The sequence below is a fragment of the Streptopelia decaocto genome, assembly GCF_964273445.1.
Source record: "Streptopelia decaocto genome assembly, chromosome: 1".
NCBI classification, from domain to species: Eukaryota; Metazoa; Chordata; class Aves; order Columbiformes; family Columbidae; genus Streptopelia; species Streptopelia decaocto.
This window is the reverse complement of record NC_138663.1, coordinates 24,172,155-24,187,204: the sequence shown is the minus strand read 5'-3', so window position 1 is coordinate 24,187,204 and position 15,050 is coordinate 24,172,155. Positions and strand designations below refer to the sequence as shown.

General features: G+C 42.5%; 1 protein-coding gene across 1 annotated transcript; it reads left to right on the top strand.

Annotated features, from left to right (window-relative positions):
* Positions 1–7,004: 7,004 nt before the first annotated feature.
* On the top strand, positions 7,005–13,362 carry LMOD2 (leiomodin 2). Its single transcript, XM_082071459.1, has 3 exons — positions 7,005–7,352; positions 11,225–12,577; positions 12,926–13,362. Exons 1-3 carry the CDS (start codon positions 7,080–7,082, stop codon positions 12,950–12,952), a joined length of 1,653 nt encoding a protein of 550 aa, XP_081927585.1. The 5' UTR covers positions 7,005–7,079; the 3' UTR covers positions 12,953–13,362.
* Positions 13,363–15,050: the final 1,688 nt, after the last annotated feature.

Genomic DNA, 15,050 nt, shown 5'->3' with positions numbered 1-15,050 from the left:
GGGAGCAGGAAATGTAACTGGTCCAGGACTGGTGGTTGTGTGAAAAGAGGCAAAGGCAACAGCCCCAGCTGGAAGATGAAATTGGTAGGGAAAAACTACACCTTTTTTGCCCTGCTTGGACTATGATTGAACCCTTGCAACACTGGGATTTAATTTACTCTGCTATTTGGGTGTGACCCCTGGGGTGTTCCACCACAACCCAATTCCATGGCATGTCCACCCCATGGGCAACTTTGGCTAAAAGTAATTAAATGCCCTGGCAGCGATTCAGGCATGCTCTGGGGTAGGAACTCCTATTGGTTTGGGGACAATACTTGAAAGCAGAGGTATCATTTGGTCTCCGTTTCTCATAAAATCTGACACAAGCAGCTGCACCAGCCTGATGAGCTCTCCGAGGAGCCAGACATTCAACAGTGGTTACATCAGCCTTCGCAGCACCAGTGAGATGGACTTTGTAGCTGTGTTTTCATAGCTCAGTGAAGGACCGAAGTGTAGCCATCAGTTCTGTATTTGAGCACCTGTTCCCTGTAGGGGCCATAAAGTCATGTGTGCCATCCATAAAACTTCAATACACTGGCTACCATCTGATCTTGGGGGCTGGCACAGCAGATTCTTGTTTTGGATATCAAGAAGGGACGATTCTACTGTTTCCCTGCAGCAGTCAGTGTTCTGGCTTGGGCTCTTTGTGCCTGAGCTGCCCTTTCTCAGACTGTTGCTGATAGCATGGGAGTCATGCATGGAATAACAGTTGCAAAGACACAGACTCTTTTATCTCTACCTTGGGGTAGGGCAAAGGGATTTTTCCTGACCCTTACTTGGGGCAGAAAAAGGCTTCTGAAATATCCAGCTGTGTAGTTATAGTTTGCATGAAGAAAAGTTGCATAAATTCATGGTCGCTTATCTCTGGAGAACAGATCTCATCTCTTCTGCTTTTCCATCCCTCCTGTTAATGCGCAGCTGATCACCTCTCTCTTGTCCCCGCCTCTCCCCTGCAGCCAGCTTTGCCTCCCTGCTGTTCTCTGCCCCATAAATCAGGCCCTTTAAAGCCTCCTCCCCACTTTTTTTTCCTATCAGTCTTAGGATGGATAGATCTCTGCTCAGGAAAATGCTATGAAGAAAAGTAATTCCAGCCAAAGTGGAACACCCTTAGCAGCCCTATTCTGGTTTATTCTCTCCCTGACCTTTCCACTGGAAATCATTTGTTTAAGCTGCAACAATTAAAACTAACACCTTGCCACCCAAGGTGTCTATCCTTCAGAGTCTTCTTCTGCACCCTGCAGATAATGATCTTGGTTCAAAAATACACTGTGTGTCTCCAAATGCATGGAACAGTCTTCATAGAAACCCACCCCGATTCTTTACCAGGACAATTGCTGGATAAATAAAAAATAAGTACATGGGTAAGTGCACCAAATAACTGTATAAATATTTAAAAGTGTATATTGCAATGGGAAGCATTTTCTCTCACTCACACCAGCAAAATAGGTACTTAGATCAGCAGAAATATTCTCCAAGGAAGCTGTGTTTTGTGGTTCTCCTGAAAAGCTGCAGAAGATATATTAGTAAATCGTTAGTAGTTATAAGATTGATAGAACATTGTAGTTCTGGTGACATGTACAAAGTAGTTACACTTAATTATCAAAATCCACATTTTCAGTAGAAATCTTTACACTTGATTGAGTCTTTGGGCAAAATCGTTGTCTTCATCTGCATATTCTGCTCATGGTAGATATGGTGCCCAGAACTCCCATTGCCATGAATATGGGCTATTTGAAAAATAGACATGTAGACAATAAAGCTGAGAATATACTTAGTACTGCTGCTTTTATTTAATTCCCTATGAATTACATCACTTTTTTACACTTCTGGGATCTACTTAAAAAAAAAATCTTAATAAACACACCCTGTTTAAAAAACTTGACAAAAACCAGCAAAATGCTAAGTATAGAAGTAATACCTCTATTGCTGTCTGTGTATAAAGAAATAGAACGTTTTTTAAGTCTGAATGACAAACTGTAGGTTTGGCTAAGCTGCATGAGAGCACTGTCTGGGACTAACGCATTAACCAGGGATTAAATTTTTAGAACCACTTATAATTTAATAAGTACCTGACCTGGACATGCAAATTATAATGTATTTGCAAATACCACCACAAATAATATAATGCTTACATGGGCAGATGTTACCTATTTTGTTATGCTTTTTAGGGAAAGAATAGGCTAACTGCAGATTCCTGAATCTCATCCCATTCGAACTTCACTACCAAACCCCACATTTTTTATGCATGCAGCAGTTCTTCTGCCACTTTCTTCTCAATACTGTGGACTCTATACTTCCTGTCCGAATCTGTTGAGCAATATTGTGGTGTAATTCCAAACAGCTGCTGTGGTCACCCTATGTCTGTACATCAGTAGCGGGTGAAATGATTTCTATATATAGCTTGGAAATCTGTTGGCAACATTTGTAAAGCACACTGAGATTCTTCCTGAGGGATAAGAGCAGCTATATGAAAGCAAGAGCATTAGGATGATCACTGCATACAAAGCAGTTTATCTTTTTGGTGCGGCAGAAACTGGTAGTGAGGAAACGGGCGACCTGCAGGGATGTGCAGAAGCACTTGCTCTGAGCAAAACCCGGGCAGGATTAGCTCATGCTAAGATAGGCAGGTTCATTTCGTGCTCTTTTTACAGAATATGACACTGTACAGGCACAAGATGATTAAAAAGTACCAGCTGTGTAGGAAAGAAAGAAAACTGGGGATAGGAGTGACATTTGTTCAGTAAAATGTATTTGTCTCCCTCACCTTCACTATTTTAATGTGACTCAGGTAGGCAAAAGGAGCAATAAACCCGAGCCTGGTGCACCCTTGGCACCCAGCTGCATGTCTCTCTATAACCAAACAGACCTTCAGGATTCATGGATGAAAGGCACACTGGGTGTCTGTGCAATGTGCACAGTGAGTTTTCCTTCTTTTATTCAAAGACTGAGGAATTTGGTAGTCCAGAAATGTTCTCATTTGCACCCAGATAATGTTTTCCTCGCTGCTTCCCTGCAGCCAGGTCAACCTCTTGCCTCCCAAGAAGCATCCTAACGCTTTTCCCACCAGCAAGCACTGTCAGAGCCCATTCAGTTCTTCACTGCGTGTGACTCTTCTGTCTTCTTGATAAGCAAGGCAACCCAAACACCCAGGCCGTCAAAATATGTTAGATTAGCTGTTACCCATGGCTTGTTGGTATACAGTAATGTATATAGTCTTGTGGTGATGTCCCCAGCAGCTGTTGGGAATCCTGTTTTCAAAACTAATCTGAGTAATAAGGCAACCGACATGCACATGTTTTTCTGTGAAATCTGATCACTGTTTGTGATGGGTCAGAGTCGTTAAGCTACAATCTGGACCTGGAATCTTCCCTCCCAGTAGCCTGGGTCTGCTGCAGGGGATCAGCAGGAAAAATCCATCTTTGAGTTGGAAAACTGAATCCAATTCCCAAGTGAAGACTGATTTTGGATCAGGGTCATCTTTAAATTTTCCCCACTTTTTGTTTCCCCAGCATGGATGAAGTGAAGGATCTCTTTCTCTCTTGTGACTCCCTGTTTATGGCATCACCAGGACACATGGGCTGGACAACAGAATCATCTGGCGTAGGGAAAAGCAGCTGAAAAATTGTTCCTTCAAATGCCTTCAGTGCATGCTTTATCCCGTTTGCTCTGCTGATACCACTGTTAAATGTAGGTGATGACACATCCTTTTCAGGAACAGTATGGTGTCCACAATTTTCACAAGTTACGCTAGTCTCCCTGGGGGAAAGAGCTCCAGCTTGTTCCATCAGTCTTCCTCATGGTCCTGCTTCAATGCCAGGTTGCTGACCCTTTGTCTCTTCAGGCCAGTTTGTGCTCTGCATTCCACCTGGGCCTGTAGAAGGAGCATACAGAAATTGAGATACATGTGTATATATATATATATATATATATATATATTCAAATTGTAAATAGAATGTCTATATGTGCTATGTATAATTATTACATCTATAATTACATATAGTAGTTATATATGTAATGTGCGTGTGTATATATGTCTATAAACATTGACAGAGGCAGAAGGGGGAAGGTAGGCAGCGGGGAGCATGGGGCAGGACAGGGGATGTGTGAGGAGGGGAGGGCAGGAGAGGCGAGGAACCAGGTGGGGGAGAGGGCGGCGAGGGGCTGTGCAGGGGCAGGTGAGGGGTCCTGCAGGGCCCGGGATGGCAAAGGCAGCGCAGCAGCAGGGAGGTGGGGAAGGGGCAGGTGGGAGAGCTCAGGGGCTGCGAGAGGGGGCAGTGGGAGGGAAGGGGCTGGTTGAGGAATGAGGGGTGCAGAAGCCATGGGGGGAGGCGGGAGCGAGGGCTGCAGGCAGAAGGGCAGCAGGAGAGGTGGGGAAAGCCCGGGCATGCTGTGGTGCATTGTTTTTAACCTGCTCTATGGAAATTAAACCTGTTGCTGCAGTGTGGGACTGCAGCTCGGTACGAGCCAACGCATCTGTCTGACAGGCTGTCCTCAGGAGCCGTGACTGAAATAGCCACCATGCTGGGGCCGGCTGTGTCCCACCCCTGAGGACAAGGTTGTGCAGCCCTCTCTTTGCTCGCCTTTAATTTTCTCTGCTCTCACCCAAGTGGAAGTAAAATCTAAGCTGTGGGGTTTGCTGCGCTGGGGGGGTAAACACCACCCCACAGGTGTCGCTCGCGCCATTTCAGCAATTGGGCCAACAGACTGCTCAGAATTGTCTGGAAAATATTATACTTGAATAGATTTCATTTTTATCAGCATACTTTCAGTTTTAATATTGTATATCTCAATGCCGTACATGTCAACATTGTACTAATAAAATGTAGCACATTTCTAAAAGCATTTCATTTTCAATTGGCATTTTCAACACAAAATCTGTCCAGTACACATTTTCTAACCAACTCCACCCAAAAATGTGTGCAACAAAATATTGTCTGCAAAAATGCGCTCAAGAAAGATAATTTTATCATGCTGCTTTTCCAGCTAATTTGAATGATAACACAGGGAAACATTGTCCTAGACACACCGAAGAAATAAAATTGCTATATACATTGTTATATACATTTAATTAATGCCAACATCAGCATTCACAATGCAAAGTTAAAAGAAGAAACATATTTATTTCTTCCTGCTGTTTCACATTTTACAGAATTTGGCCCAAGCATCATTTCTTCGAGTGCAGCTGAAAGAGTGAACAGAACTTGTACTCACACACTGACTTGTCCAGACACAGGTAACCCACATTTTTTTTTAACTTATCACAGTGTCTCATACCATGAAAGTAACGCTCTTAGCTCCATAAGCCAAACTGTGTTGCATATTCTTCCTTTTTATTTTATGCAAATTTGATCAATGTAAATGGCCTGCAAATATTTATTTAATTTCATTACATATGCAAAATATTCCTCAGTCTGCTTTATTAATATGCTTCATGTATTAGGAAAGCTTAAGTTTTTAAGCTTTCGTCCCACCTCTTGAGCAAGGTAAACTGTGTGAAATTCATATAGAAAAATGATCAAATGAAAAATACATTTATTTGCCCAATCTGTTCATGAAAATCACACTGTCTCCTTTCCCCATTGCCAGTAAAGCAATATGCATAATAATAAAACTAAATTAGCAATTTGACTAAGCATCACACATGAGTTCTAGTGTTGAGTCCATACTAACCAAAAAGAGATGGTGCTGGACAAGAACAATAGTTGAAATTATTTCCACTTACATTTTTCATTAAATACTGACTTGACTAACTAAAAAATAAAACCGCTGTGTCTTGTAATTTAATAAGGTTGACATTGATCACCACAGATGTGTAGTTACCTCCCTGTACCAAAACAAACCTTTTCTCTGTTTTTCTCTCTTCCTGCCTCTCTCTCTCTCATGACACAAGTTTGCAAATATTTTTGGCCTGTACATTTCAGAAAGCATCACTAGTTCACCATCATTTGGTGCTAATAGAAAAAAAAAAGTTAAAAAACCCAAACCAGTGTGAAGTTTAACCTTTTATTCTGTGGTTTCTTACACTGGAAGATAATCTGTCTATAAAAATAATATCAGAATAATATCTCATTTATTAGTGGGCATGGTAATATAGATGTACGTTTAAAATTAGGCATTGAAGGACACCCTCCAGCTGCACATCACTCAGCTACAGCAAGCAACAGCCATTATCTAAAATAGCCACTAGAGGCCTTCATTTGCCAGGGGCTGTCCGGAGTGATGAAGACGGAGCCTCACAGCCCACCCAGGGCTGGTTCCCCAGCAGCTCTGGGTTCTCTGCTCACTCCCCCAGCAAAGCACAATTCTCCACTTGAAAATAAACCTCACAGGAGCTCCAGATGGACATGTCAAACTGAGTCTTCCTCTGATCATCCTCAGAAAAAAAAAAAAAAATAAATAAAAGGGGGAATTAATAAATAATCCAGTTGTGTGATTTGTTACAGGCGAAGCATGACAGGTACCAGCAGACTGACCTCCTGCCTTCCCACCAACCCCAGCCTCCTGCCTTCCGACACCTCAGCGGGATCACAGCGCGGTTCCACTCAAAAACCGTGAAAATGAGAGGAAGTCCACTGAACAACAGGGAGGGTGATTTATTTCCAGCCCCTGTGGCAGCTCAGGATTAAATGGATTTGCAATGTTCTTTCTCTACTGCAGTTTGGACACGAAGTCGGTGTAAATGCGCCCGGGGTTTTATTTGCTGCTGTTCCCCCAGCCGCGAGGCTGGTATTCTCCTGCGAGCCGCCTGCTCTAAATATGGCCATGGCCAGTGTGTCAATAATCCCCCTCTTTAAGGGACCTGCAAACACTAGTGTTGGGACATTCTTGCTGTTCAGATGTCTAGCTGACGTCTGATGCTTAAAACGGAGCATGCTTTCATCCCTCCGTGCATTGTCGTAAGCCCCCGATGATTACTCTTAAAAGGGTGCCTCTGCTACACAGGGAAACAGCTGCTGACCAAACGAGACACCGCTTGCTTGCTTCAGCCTTCTTGAATGCCCAGTCACTTCAGGTTTGTACCAGCCTGACCGAGAGGGACCATGTCTACCTTTGGCTACCGAAGAGAGCTCAGTAAATATGAAGACATTGATGAAGATGAACTCCTGGCTTCTCTCACTGAAGAGGAGCTGAAGGAGCTGGAGCGAGAGCTGGAGGACATAGAGCCCGACCGAAACCTTCCAGTGGGACAACGGCAGAAGAGCCTGACAGAGAAAACACCGACAGGGACTTTCAGCCGGGAAGCGCTGATGGCCTATTGGGAGAGGGAGACCAAGAAACTCTTAGAAAAAGAGAGATTGGGTGCGTGCGACAAGGTAGGATGCTGAGGCATTCACAGTTCCCTAGAAATATTTGGGCTTGTTCTTTCCTGGCATAATCTTGCTCACTGCTTTCATTTTCTTTCAGTAGCATTTGTAAGAACACTGTTAGCCATCCTTTTGTGTCTGCTAAAGCGCTTTCTGCTAGCTCAGGGAGGTTTTGGTCTCTCTCTGGAGGTACCTTAAAAGCTTAGTTGAGAACAGAAAACTATAAAAACTCTTGCTAGCAATTAAAATAGGAATGAATTTTAACAGGCACATTAGAAATTTTTGCCAGGTAGTGATGCAGACTTTGGGGTAACTTTTGATTTTGTTTAAAAGCTAAAAAATCGACTTTTCCTTTTCTTCAAAAAAAAAACCCACACAGTATTGACTGCTGAGAAGCATGTCAGGAAGATAATTTTGAATACATGTTGTGTCAGAAGTCAGACAGCAGCTGCCTGGCTTGGTGCTCGCTGGAAGGACCTGCATTGCAGCGGGCAGCTGATGTTGCTTTGTTCCTGCTGAGGATCCCTGGCACGGCTCGGGAGCCTTCTGGAAACTGCTGTCAGAGGTGCACTGTAAATTATTTAAAAAGTGGCCTGGGGTAGAGTGATCAACCAAAACATTTATCTGTAATGCAAAAAAAACCCCAACTGATAGTGCTTGTTACACAATTTGTCCCCCCAAGTAACAATTTTAATAAGAAAAGCTGTTCCCTGAAGTGCAGATGAACAGGACGGCTGGGCAGGATGGAAGGGCTCAGTCCCCCCAGGTGATGAGCGCTCCCAGCCCAAGCTCACATACACATCGGCACCCCCAGGGCCTTGCTAAAACAATTTGTGAGACTGAGCTCTATCAAAAAGCAACTTCTGTTTTCACATTGGCTCCATATTATTTCAAGGCAAAGTGGGGAGCTGGGGATGTGAGTAACTTTTTGATTTCCAAGAACTGCTTCAAGCTCTGGCTCTCCTTGAAAGGGCAAATTTTCCCATGTTTAAGTAGAAAATAATGCAAAAAAGGTAAAGACAGCAAAACTGGACTCAGAACTTCTAACAGCCTTGTTTCAGGAGCTTGAGTCATTTGCAAGGCAATAATTGCAGTTTGTACATAGATTAAATACGCTCTTTAAGAAAAATCACCTGGATTAAATTAGCCTGTACTAATAATATCCAGGATTTCTTGACACTGAAGTGTTCTCTCCTGCTCGTGAATGGTGGTGTAATGTCTTTGTAGGCAGGCGCACAGACCACTAGCTGTCATCAGACCATTAGTATCGGCTTGCAGACGTTGACTTCACTCCCTGTTTGTCAAGTCCTAGGGAGGCAATGGCAAGATTAATGTTTATTTCCAGCTGATCCTGGAACTCAAAACCTGGACACTTCCAAAAACTCCTCTGAACAGGTCTGGTTGGTGTCTTATGTAAAGGCAGGATTCTTTTTTTCCTTTTCCATGTCTATGCAGCATTAACAATGGGTACAGGCTAAAAATCAAAGTGCTAGAAAGAGTCTCTATAATTTTTGATTTGAGAAGAAACTTCCTAAATGCCTCTGTAAGTATGAAAATGCTGACACACTGATGTAGTGGGCACAGAGTCTCTCTCCACTGGAGGCAGTAAGAATACTCCTTCTGAGTTTCTTGAATGTAATTTTCTTCTTGCCCTGAACTGTCAGAAAGTTAGACACCTTATTTAAGGTGGTTATTTGTGCTCCTTCTATAGTTAGTGGTGAGAGATCAGCCCCTCCAGAAGGCAAACATCCTACCGATAGCCTTTTAGGGTGAATGACTTGCCCTCCAGAGATATTTACTTCTCTGCATTGACTATCTTAGTCCTAATTTTTCATCAAGTTACTACTACAAAGCAGTACTACAATGTATGTGACAGGAAACTGAATTCCCCTTTTAACCCCAGAAATGCCATTCAAAATATAAAATCAAGTATTTTTTTTTTTTAATTAACCTAGTGTCATCAAGCATATTAGCAGTCCATTTAGAGACAACAACTTGTTCTATCTGCAGCTCTGTTGAAGGCCATAGTATGTATTCCTGGATAGGTAAAAGCATAACCATGATGGTGGGCTCCTGAATGCGGGGTGTTTTCAGCTTGTAAAAGTCTGCATTTATATATATATGTGTGTGTGTGTGTGTGTGTGTGTGTGTAACCTACAGCTGTAAATCTTAGTCCCACAACAAAGCTGACTTAAACACAGGCCTGATTCTGTATGTAGCACAGCATCTCTCAGGGTAAGGTCCTTCCCGCACATGATCCATGGGAGAAGCAATGGGGCTGGACCCTGCAAGCCCTCCATGCGCAGGACAATGGGGACAGTCCTCACAAGCCCTCTGTGTGCAGGGCTATGGGGACAGTCCCTGCAAGCCCTCCAAGCATGGAACAATCAGGAACGACAGGCTGGAACAGCTTGATGTCCTTTTTCATTTGCAGTCCTTCTTCTGCAAACATTACAATTACCATCTGTTTTGCACGTGTCCCAACACAGAAGTCTGCTTAAGATTGTGAAACAGTACTGTGCAATCTGTCTTTACAATTATTTTAACCTTTCCCTGAATTTTTAGAGCCAGATAATTAAGCAAACCTGAAACTGCACCGGTTTGCTAAAAATAGGCTGTCACGTTTGTAACACTTTCATTTTCCAGAAGCACAAAACAGGATTGCTGTGTCTCTGCAGAGTGTACGCGCTTTGCAAAATACCTTCTAGTATTTTACAAAGACTAAAATATGAACGTTGCTAAAGTTGTGGATACAGAACAAGTATATTTAATCCAAAATTTTAGAAACATTTACAAATGTAAACAAAAAGGCATACACTATATCTTGGCCAGTAGACAAAACAGGACATGGGAGATCTTTTTGGGTTGTTCATAGCATGTGGGTTCAGTCATGGCCTATACAATGCAGCCTGGCTTCTGGAGTCCTCCAGATGGAGGCAGACTTCCCTGAGGCACAGATCTTTTGCTGTTCCTGCACAGAGAATTGTCCTCTGCCACCATAACTGCTGAGGGCACTGGGCAGAGCTTTGAGAAGCAGATCCAAATTTGCTATTTTGGGACCCATCAAACATACTAAAATAACCTTGGGGTTTAGAAAAACAGCCAGTTTACTCTGCAGGCAATAAGTTATAGCAAGTTACCGTATGATAGCTATCTGTGACGGCTGCCAGTGAGCACAGTCCTAGCTCTTGGCAAACATTTGTGAACTATTGACATGATTGTTACCTGTGGGAATGTGTCTGAATCTTTACTTCACAAAGAGCTTCCAAGTGCGTATAGCCCATACAGTACATCCAGAGTCTTCTCAACATTACTCCTGCAATTCTATATTATTTTGCATGTCCATATGACTGTTTACCTGTGCAAACACTATTTGTATTCTAAATTATGGCAGACTTTAGCCTTTTTAGATGTACTAAATATGCAAGGGAGTCTGAACATTGACACAGACGTCTAATCCTTATGAAATCAAGAAACTTGCTGCTCGCAGATCACGTCCATTCTGAAAGTGCAGTCTTAGGTTTCTGCTGGCAAGGATCCAGATAACATCTCCTTGTGGAGAGGTGAACACACAGAAAACATGAAGTATGTCCATGTTGCAATATCTTGTATCAAATTTTCTCATGGTAGAAATCATTGACATCAGTAAAGCTGTTGCAATTTATGCTAAGCATTTGTCTTCTAAGGAATATGAAAGAAATGCTTTTTAAAAAGTGTTAGGTGCTGAAACATTTTCTGTTCTAAGTTTCTCTGTTTCTGGGGATTTATTTTTAGCTTTCAGTATTAACTTATATAGTTTCAAGATAATTGTTTTTGTGTAAAAAAGCAGTAGCTACATTACTGCAATCATGTTTAACACCCACACCTACATTCCTGTTCAGGACTCTGAGCAAGAAGACGACAATTCAGAAGACATTCAAGAAGAATATTTCACAGAAAGCAATAGTGAAGTGTCTGAGGAGGCGTGTACTGAGGAGGATGATGAAGAAGAAGAAGAAGAAGCAGAAGAAGAAAATGAGGATGAAGATGAAGAAGACAGCGATGACGATGATGAGGAAAAGGAAAATGCTGCAGCTGGTGAAAGATCTGAGGATGGCAGGAGCTGTGACCACACCAGACGCAAAAAGTGCAATGGTGCAAAGGATAATGAAAACTTACTCAATGGCCATGATGGAAAAGACACTGATAATCTGAGCTTAAAAAGCAGTGCCATCCACCCTTGTGGAAATCCCACAGTTATTGAGGATGCTTTGGAAAAAGTTAGGAGCAATGACCCTGACACCACAGAGGTTAATTTGAACAACATTGAAAACATCACTTCACAGATGCTTATACATTTTGCTCAAGCCCTGAGGGACAACACAGTGGTTAAGTCATTCAGCTTGGCTAACACGCACGCTGATGACAATGTTGCAATAGCTATTGCTGGTATGCTAAAGGTAAATCAGCACATAACTAGTTTGAATATTGAGTCAAATTTTATCACAGGCAAAGGAGTGCTGGCCATCATGAGAGCTTTGCAGAACAACAAGGTTCTGACAGAACTGCGGTTCCACAATCAAAGGCACATCATGGGCAGCCAGGTGGAAATGGACATAGTTAAACTGTTGAAAGAGAACACCACTCTGGTCAAGCTTGGCTATCACTTTGACCTTGCTGGCCCAAGAATAAGCATGACAAGTATCCTGACAAGAAATATGGATAAACAAAGACAAAAGCGCATGCAGGAGCAGCGACAACAAGATTTTGGTTGTGATGGAGCCACCAATCCAAAGACCAAAGTCTTGCAGAAAGGGACACCTCGGTCCTCACCTTATGTGTCACCAAAGAGCTCACCTTGGTCCTCTCCAAAGCTCCCTAAGAAAGCACCACCAGTGAAAAGTCAACCTCCAGCTCCTGCACCCCCACCTCCGCCCCCGCCCCCACCTCCTCCACCTCCTCCCCCAGTTATTCCAGAGAAGAAGGCACCAACCAGGAATATAGCCGAAGTCATCAAACAGCAGGAAAGCTCAAAAAAAGCCTTACAGAATGGACAGAAAAAGAAAAAAGGCAAAAAAAGCAAAAAACATGAGAACAGCATATTGAAAGAAATTAAAGATTCTCTCAAATCGGTCTCTGACAGAAAATCAGAGGAAGGTTCACGACCCTCCACCCGTCCCTCCACCCCACAAAGGTCTCTCCATGATAACCTTATGGAAGCAATTCGGGCAAGCAGCATAAAGCAGTTAAGGCGGGTAAGCAAGGGATCCTATTTCAGTAAATGATGGTGGCTCAGATACAGCACAAGCTTAATCAATTGTAGTACATATATATTTTATTAATAAAAAAAAAAAAAAGAGTTCTTAGAAAGGTGAGCATAAGAAAGCACTTGGGAGGAGGGTTTCCTCTGAGTGGGCTTTTCTCAGCACGCTGATATCTGTTCAACTGTGATTTTGACAGAAAGTGGGGAACTTTCCCAGGTTCAGGCTGGTTGCGGGAGATGGTGTGTAGTGGGGGGGCTCTTGGAGGCGTGTCCCTGGTAGTTTTGCCATCCAGACTGTACAGCAAATGTAATGAACCCCCTCCCCACTCCCCTTTCATAGGTTGAGGTGCCAGAAGCCCTTCGGTGAAGGCCTGGACAGCAGGAGGAGCAGAGCGCTGCGGTGGTCGAGCGGAGGCTACTCGTCTGGTCACTGCTGGTAACATAGACTGTATAGCAAGCTGCTGCCAAAGTGCATTCTTAGTTTCAAACAATTTCTCTTTTATTTCAAAGAAATAAACCTGCTAAATACAAAAGAATGCTTTAAGGATACATTTACCTTATAATCTGTAAATATGGAAACAATTTTCTTTTTTATTTAATGAGATTTCTATTGAGAAATTGCTGCTTATTGAGATATTCTTTTCAATATCTGATTGCACATCACTGGACAAGTTCTTCACTCTGAGATGTAATAGTTTACCAGCCTGTGGTTTCTTCTTATTTTTTTCTTTTTTTTTCCATGAATTTACAATAAATGTGGTTTGAAGCTTTCAAGCAGACACATAGTCCTGGGGTTCTGTGAGTGAAAACCGACCAGATTTTTGTGTCAAGTTAATGAGCATCAGGGAAGTCTCCCGTGAAAGAACCTGAGATCTTTCTCAGCTGCAATTGTCAAGTCTGCATGTAGGGTAGTACCTGAGCCTGTATGTTACTGAAGTTTCATACTAACATGGAAAAAAATGGTTCATAAGGCTATGTACAAGTAAAATTAAGCTGTGGGCTGTGTCAGGTCACTGGTGTTGCATATCAGGTCCTAAACCTTGGTCTAACAGAAGGGGACATGGGTGATGAATAGAGCTGCAGTTCATGTTGACTTAAAGGTTAAAAATTACTGTGGATATTTTAAGGATGCAGCAGAATTATTCAACTGAGATCCATTCAGCACAAGTGCACGCTGCTGTATTTAGGCAGAGCTAACCCCTGTGCAGACATTCAGTCAGACAGAGAAACCTGAAGAACAGTTTAGCATTCAGGTGGAAAAAGACTTTCATATGATATCAGTTGAACAACAAGCAGGGTGTGAACTGTCAATATGATATGGTGGAAGCAGAGCCAATATCATTTGGAGCTGCATGGCTGGAGGTATCACATCACAGGCGATGGCACGAATAGCCCTTCTTCGTGTAGTACCAGACATCTCCCTCTCGTCACATCAGCTGTGGTTCTGGGTGCTTCAGCTAGTGCAAAGGCAGCGACAACGTGAAGAAAACTGATCGGTGGCCAAAATGTTGAAAGGCAAGAGGAGACACATGTTTTGAAGCGCTACTAAAAATATTAGTTTGCTCATTCCAACAATAAAGAACAGAATTAGTATTTCTTTTCCATAAAACCACATCAAAGAGAATTACTTAAGGTTACCCAACACTGCAGTGGTACTGAAAAAATACAGGTAAGCTTGTAGCTAGAGATGTTAATGAGACAGATTTCCCTAGAAAGAGGAATGAATTACTGGAGGGAATTGAAGCGTAATGGAGAGGGGATCCATTAGTGAATTGTCAGGGAGGTTACTGTTACGGCAAGTAAGTGGTGAAGATACTGTTTTTGCTTTAGTATTTATTGACTAGAACTTACCTAAACCAATTTATAACTAATGGGGACACTTTGCAACATTTTTTCCTCTTGCCTCAGGATCCCAACAACTCATGAGTGTTTCTAGGCCCAGTATCACAGGACATGTGGTATGTACAATTAGTCTTTAGCTGATTTTATAATTGCATAGACTCCCATAGCATAAAAATCAACCTGTGGTCAGTCTCCCATGACCAAATGGAAGCTGGAGCTTGGAATGTTCTGAGGATGGAAGTAATGCTGGAATCCAGACTGCAGTCAAGAGACCTGTGACCTTGTCCCCGATAGCTCTGTGAAGGATGAGAAACAGCAAAATGTTTAATCAAATGCCAGAAGCAGCTGAGCAATTACAAGGGAAAATGAAAGATATGGAGAGAACTCAAGGAAAGCACAACGGAGAGGATTTGGAGGAAGACAAGTAAATGTTTAAAAATACCAAAAGCAAGCCTTTAAGGAAAGAGAGAGAGTGAGAAGTGAAGAAACTATCTGTATGGGAGGTGAAAATTGATATTGAAAGAGGTGAATGAAGAAAATGAATACTGAAAAGTGGCAGATGAGAAAATAGGAGAATGTGGAAGAAGAAAACCTAGAAAAAGAAAAAAAAAGAAGGTAAGATT

What these genes read in the sequence shown, in the direction of transcription:
- LMOD2 (XM_082071459.1), top strand. Translation starts at nt 7,080, where the DNA reads ATGTCTACCTTTGGCTACCGAAGAGAGCTCAGTAAATATGAAGACATT. An exon ending in GATTGGGTGCGTGCGACAAG is followed by an intron (nt 7,353 to 11,224) that starts GTAGGATGCTGA and finishes ATTCCTGTTCAG; the next exon opens with GACTCTGAGCAAGAAGACGA. An exon ending in GCATAAAGCAGTTAAGGCGG is followed by an intron (nt 12,578 to 12,925) that starts GTAAGCAAGGGA and finishes CCCCTTTCATAG; the next exon opens with GTTGAGGTGCCAGAAGCCCT.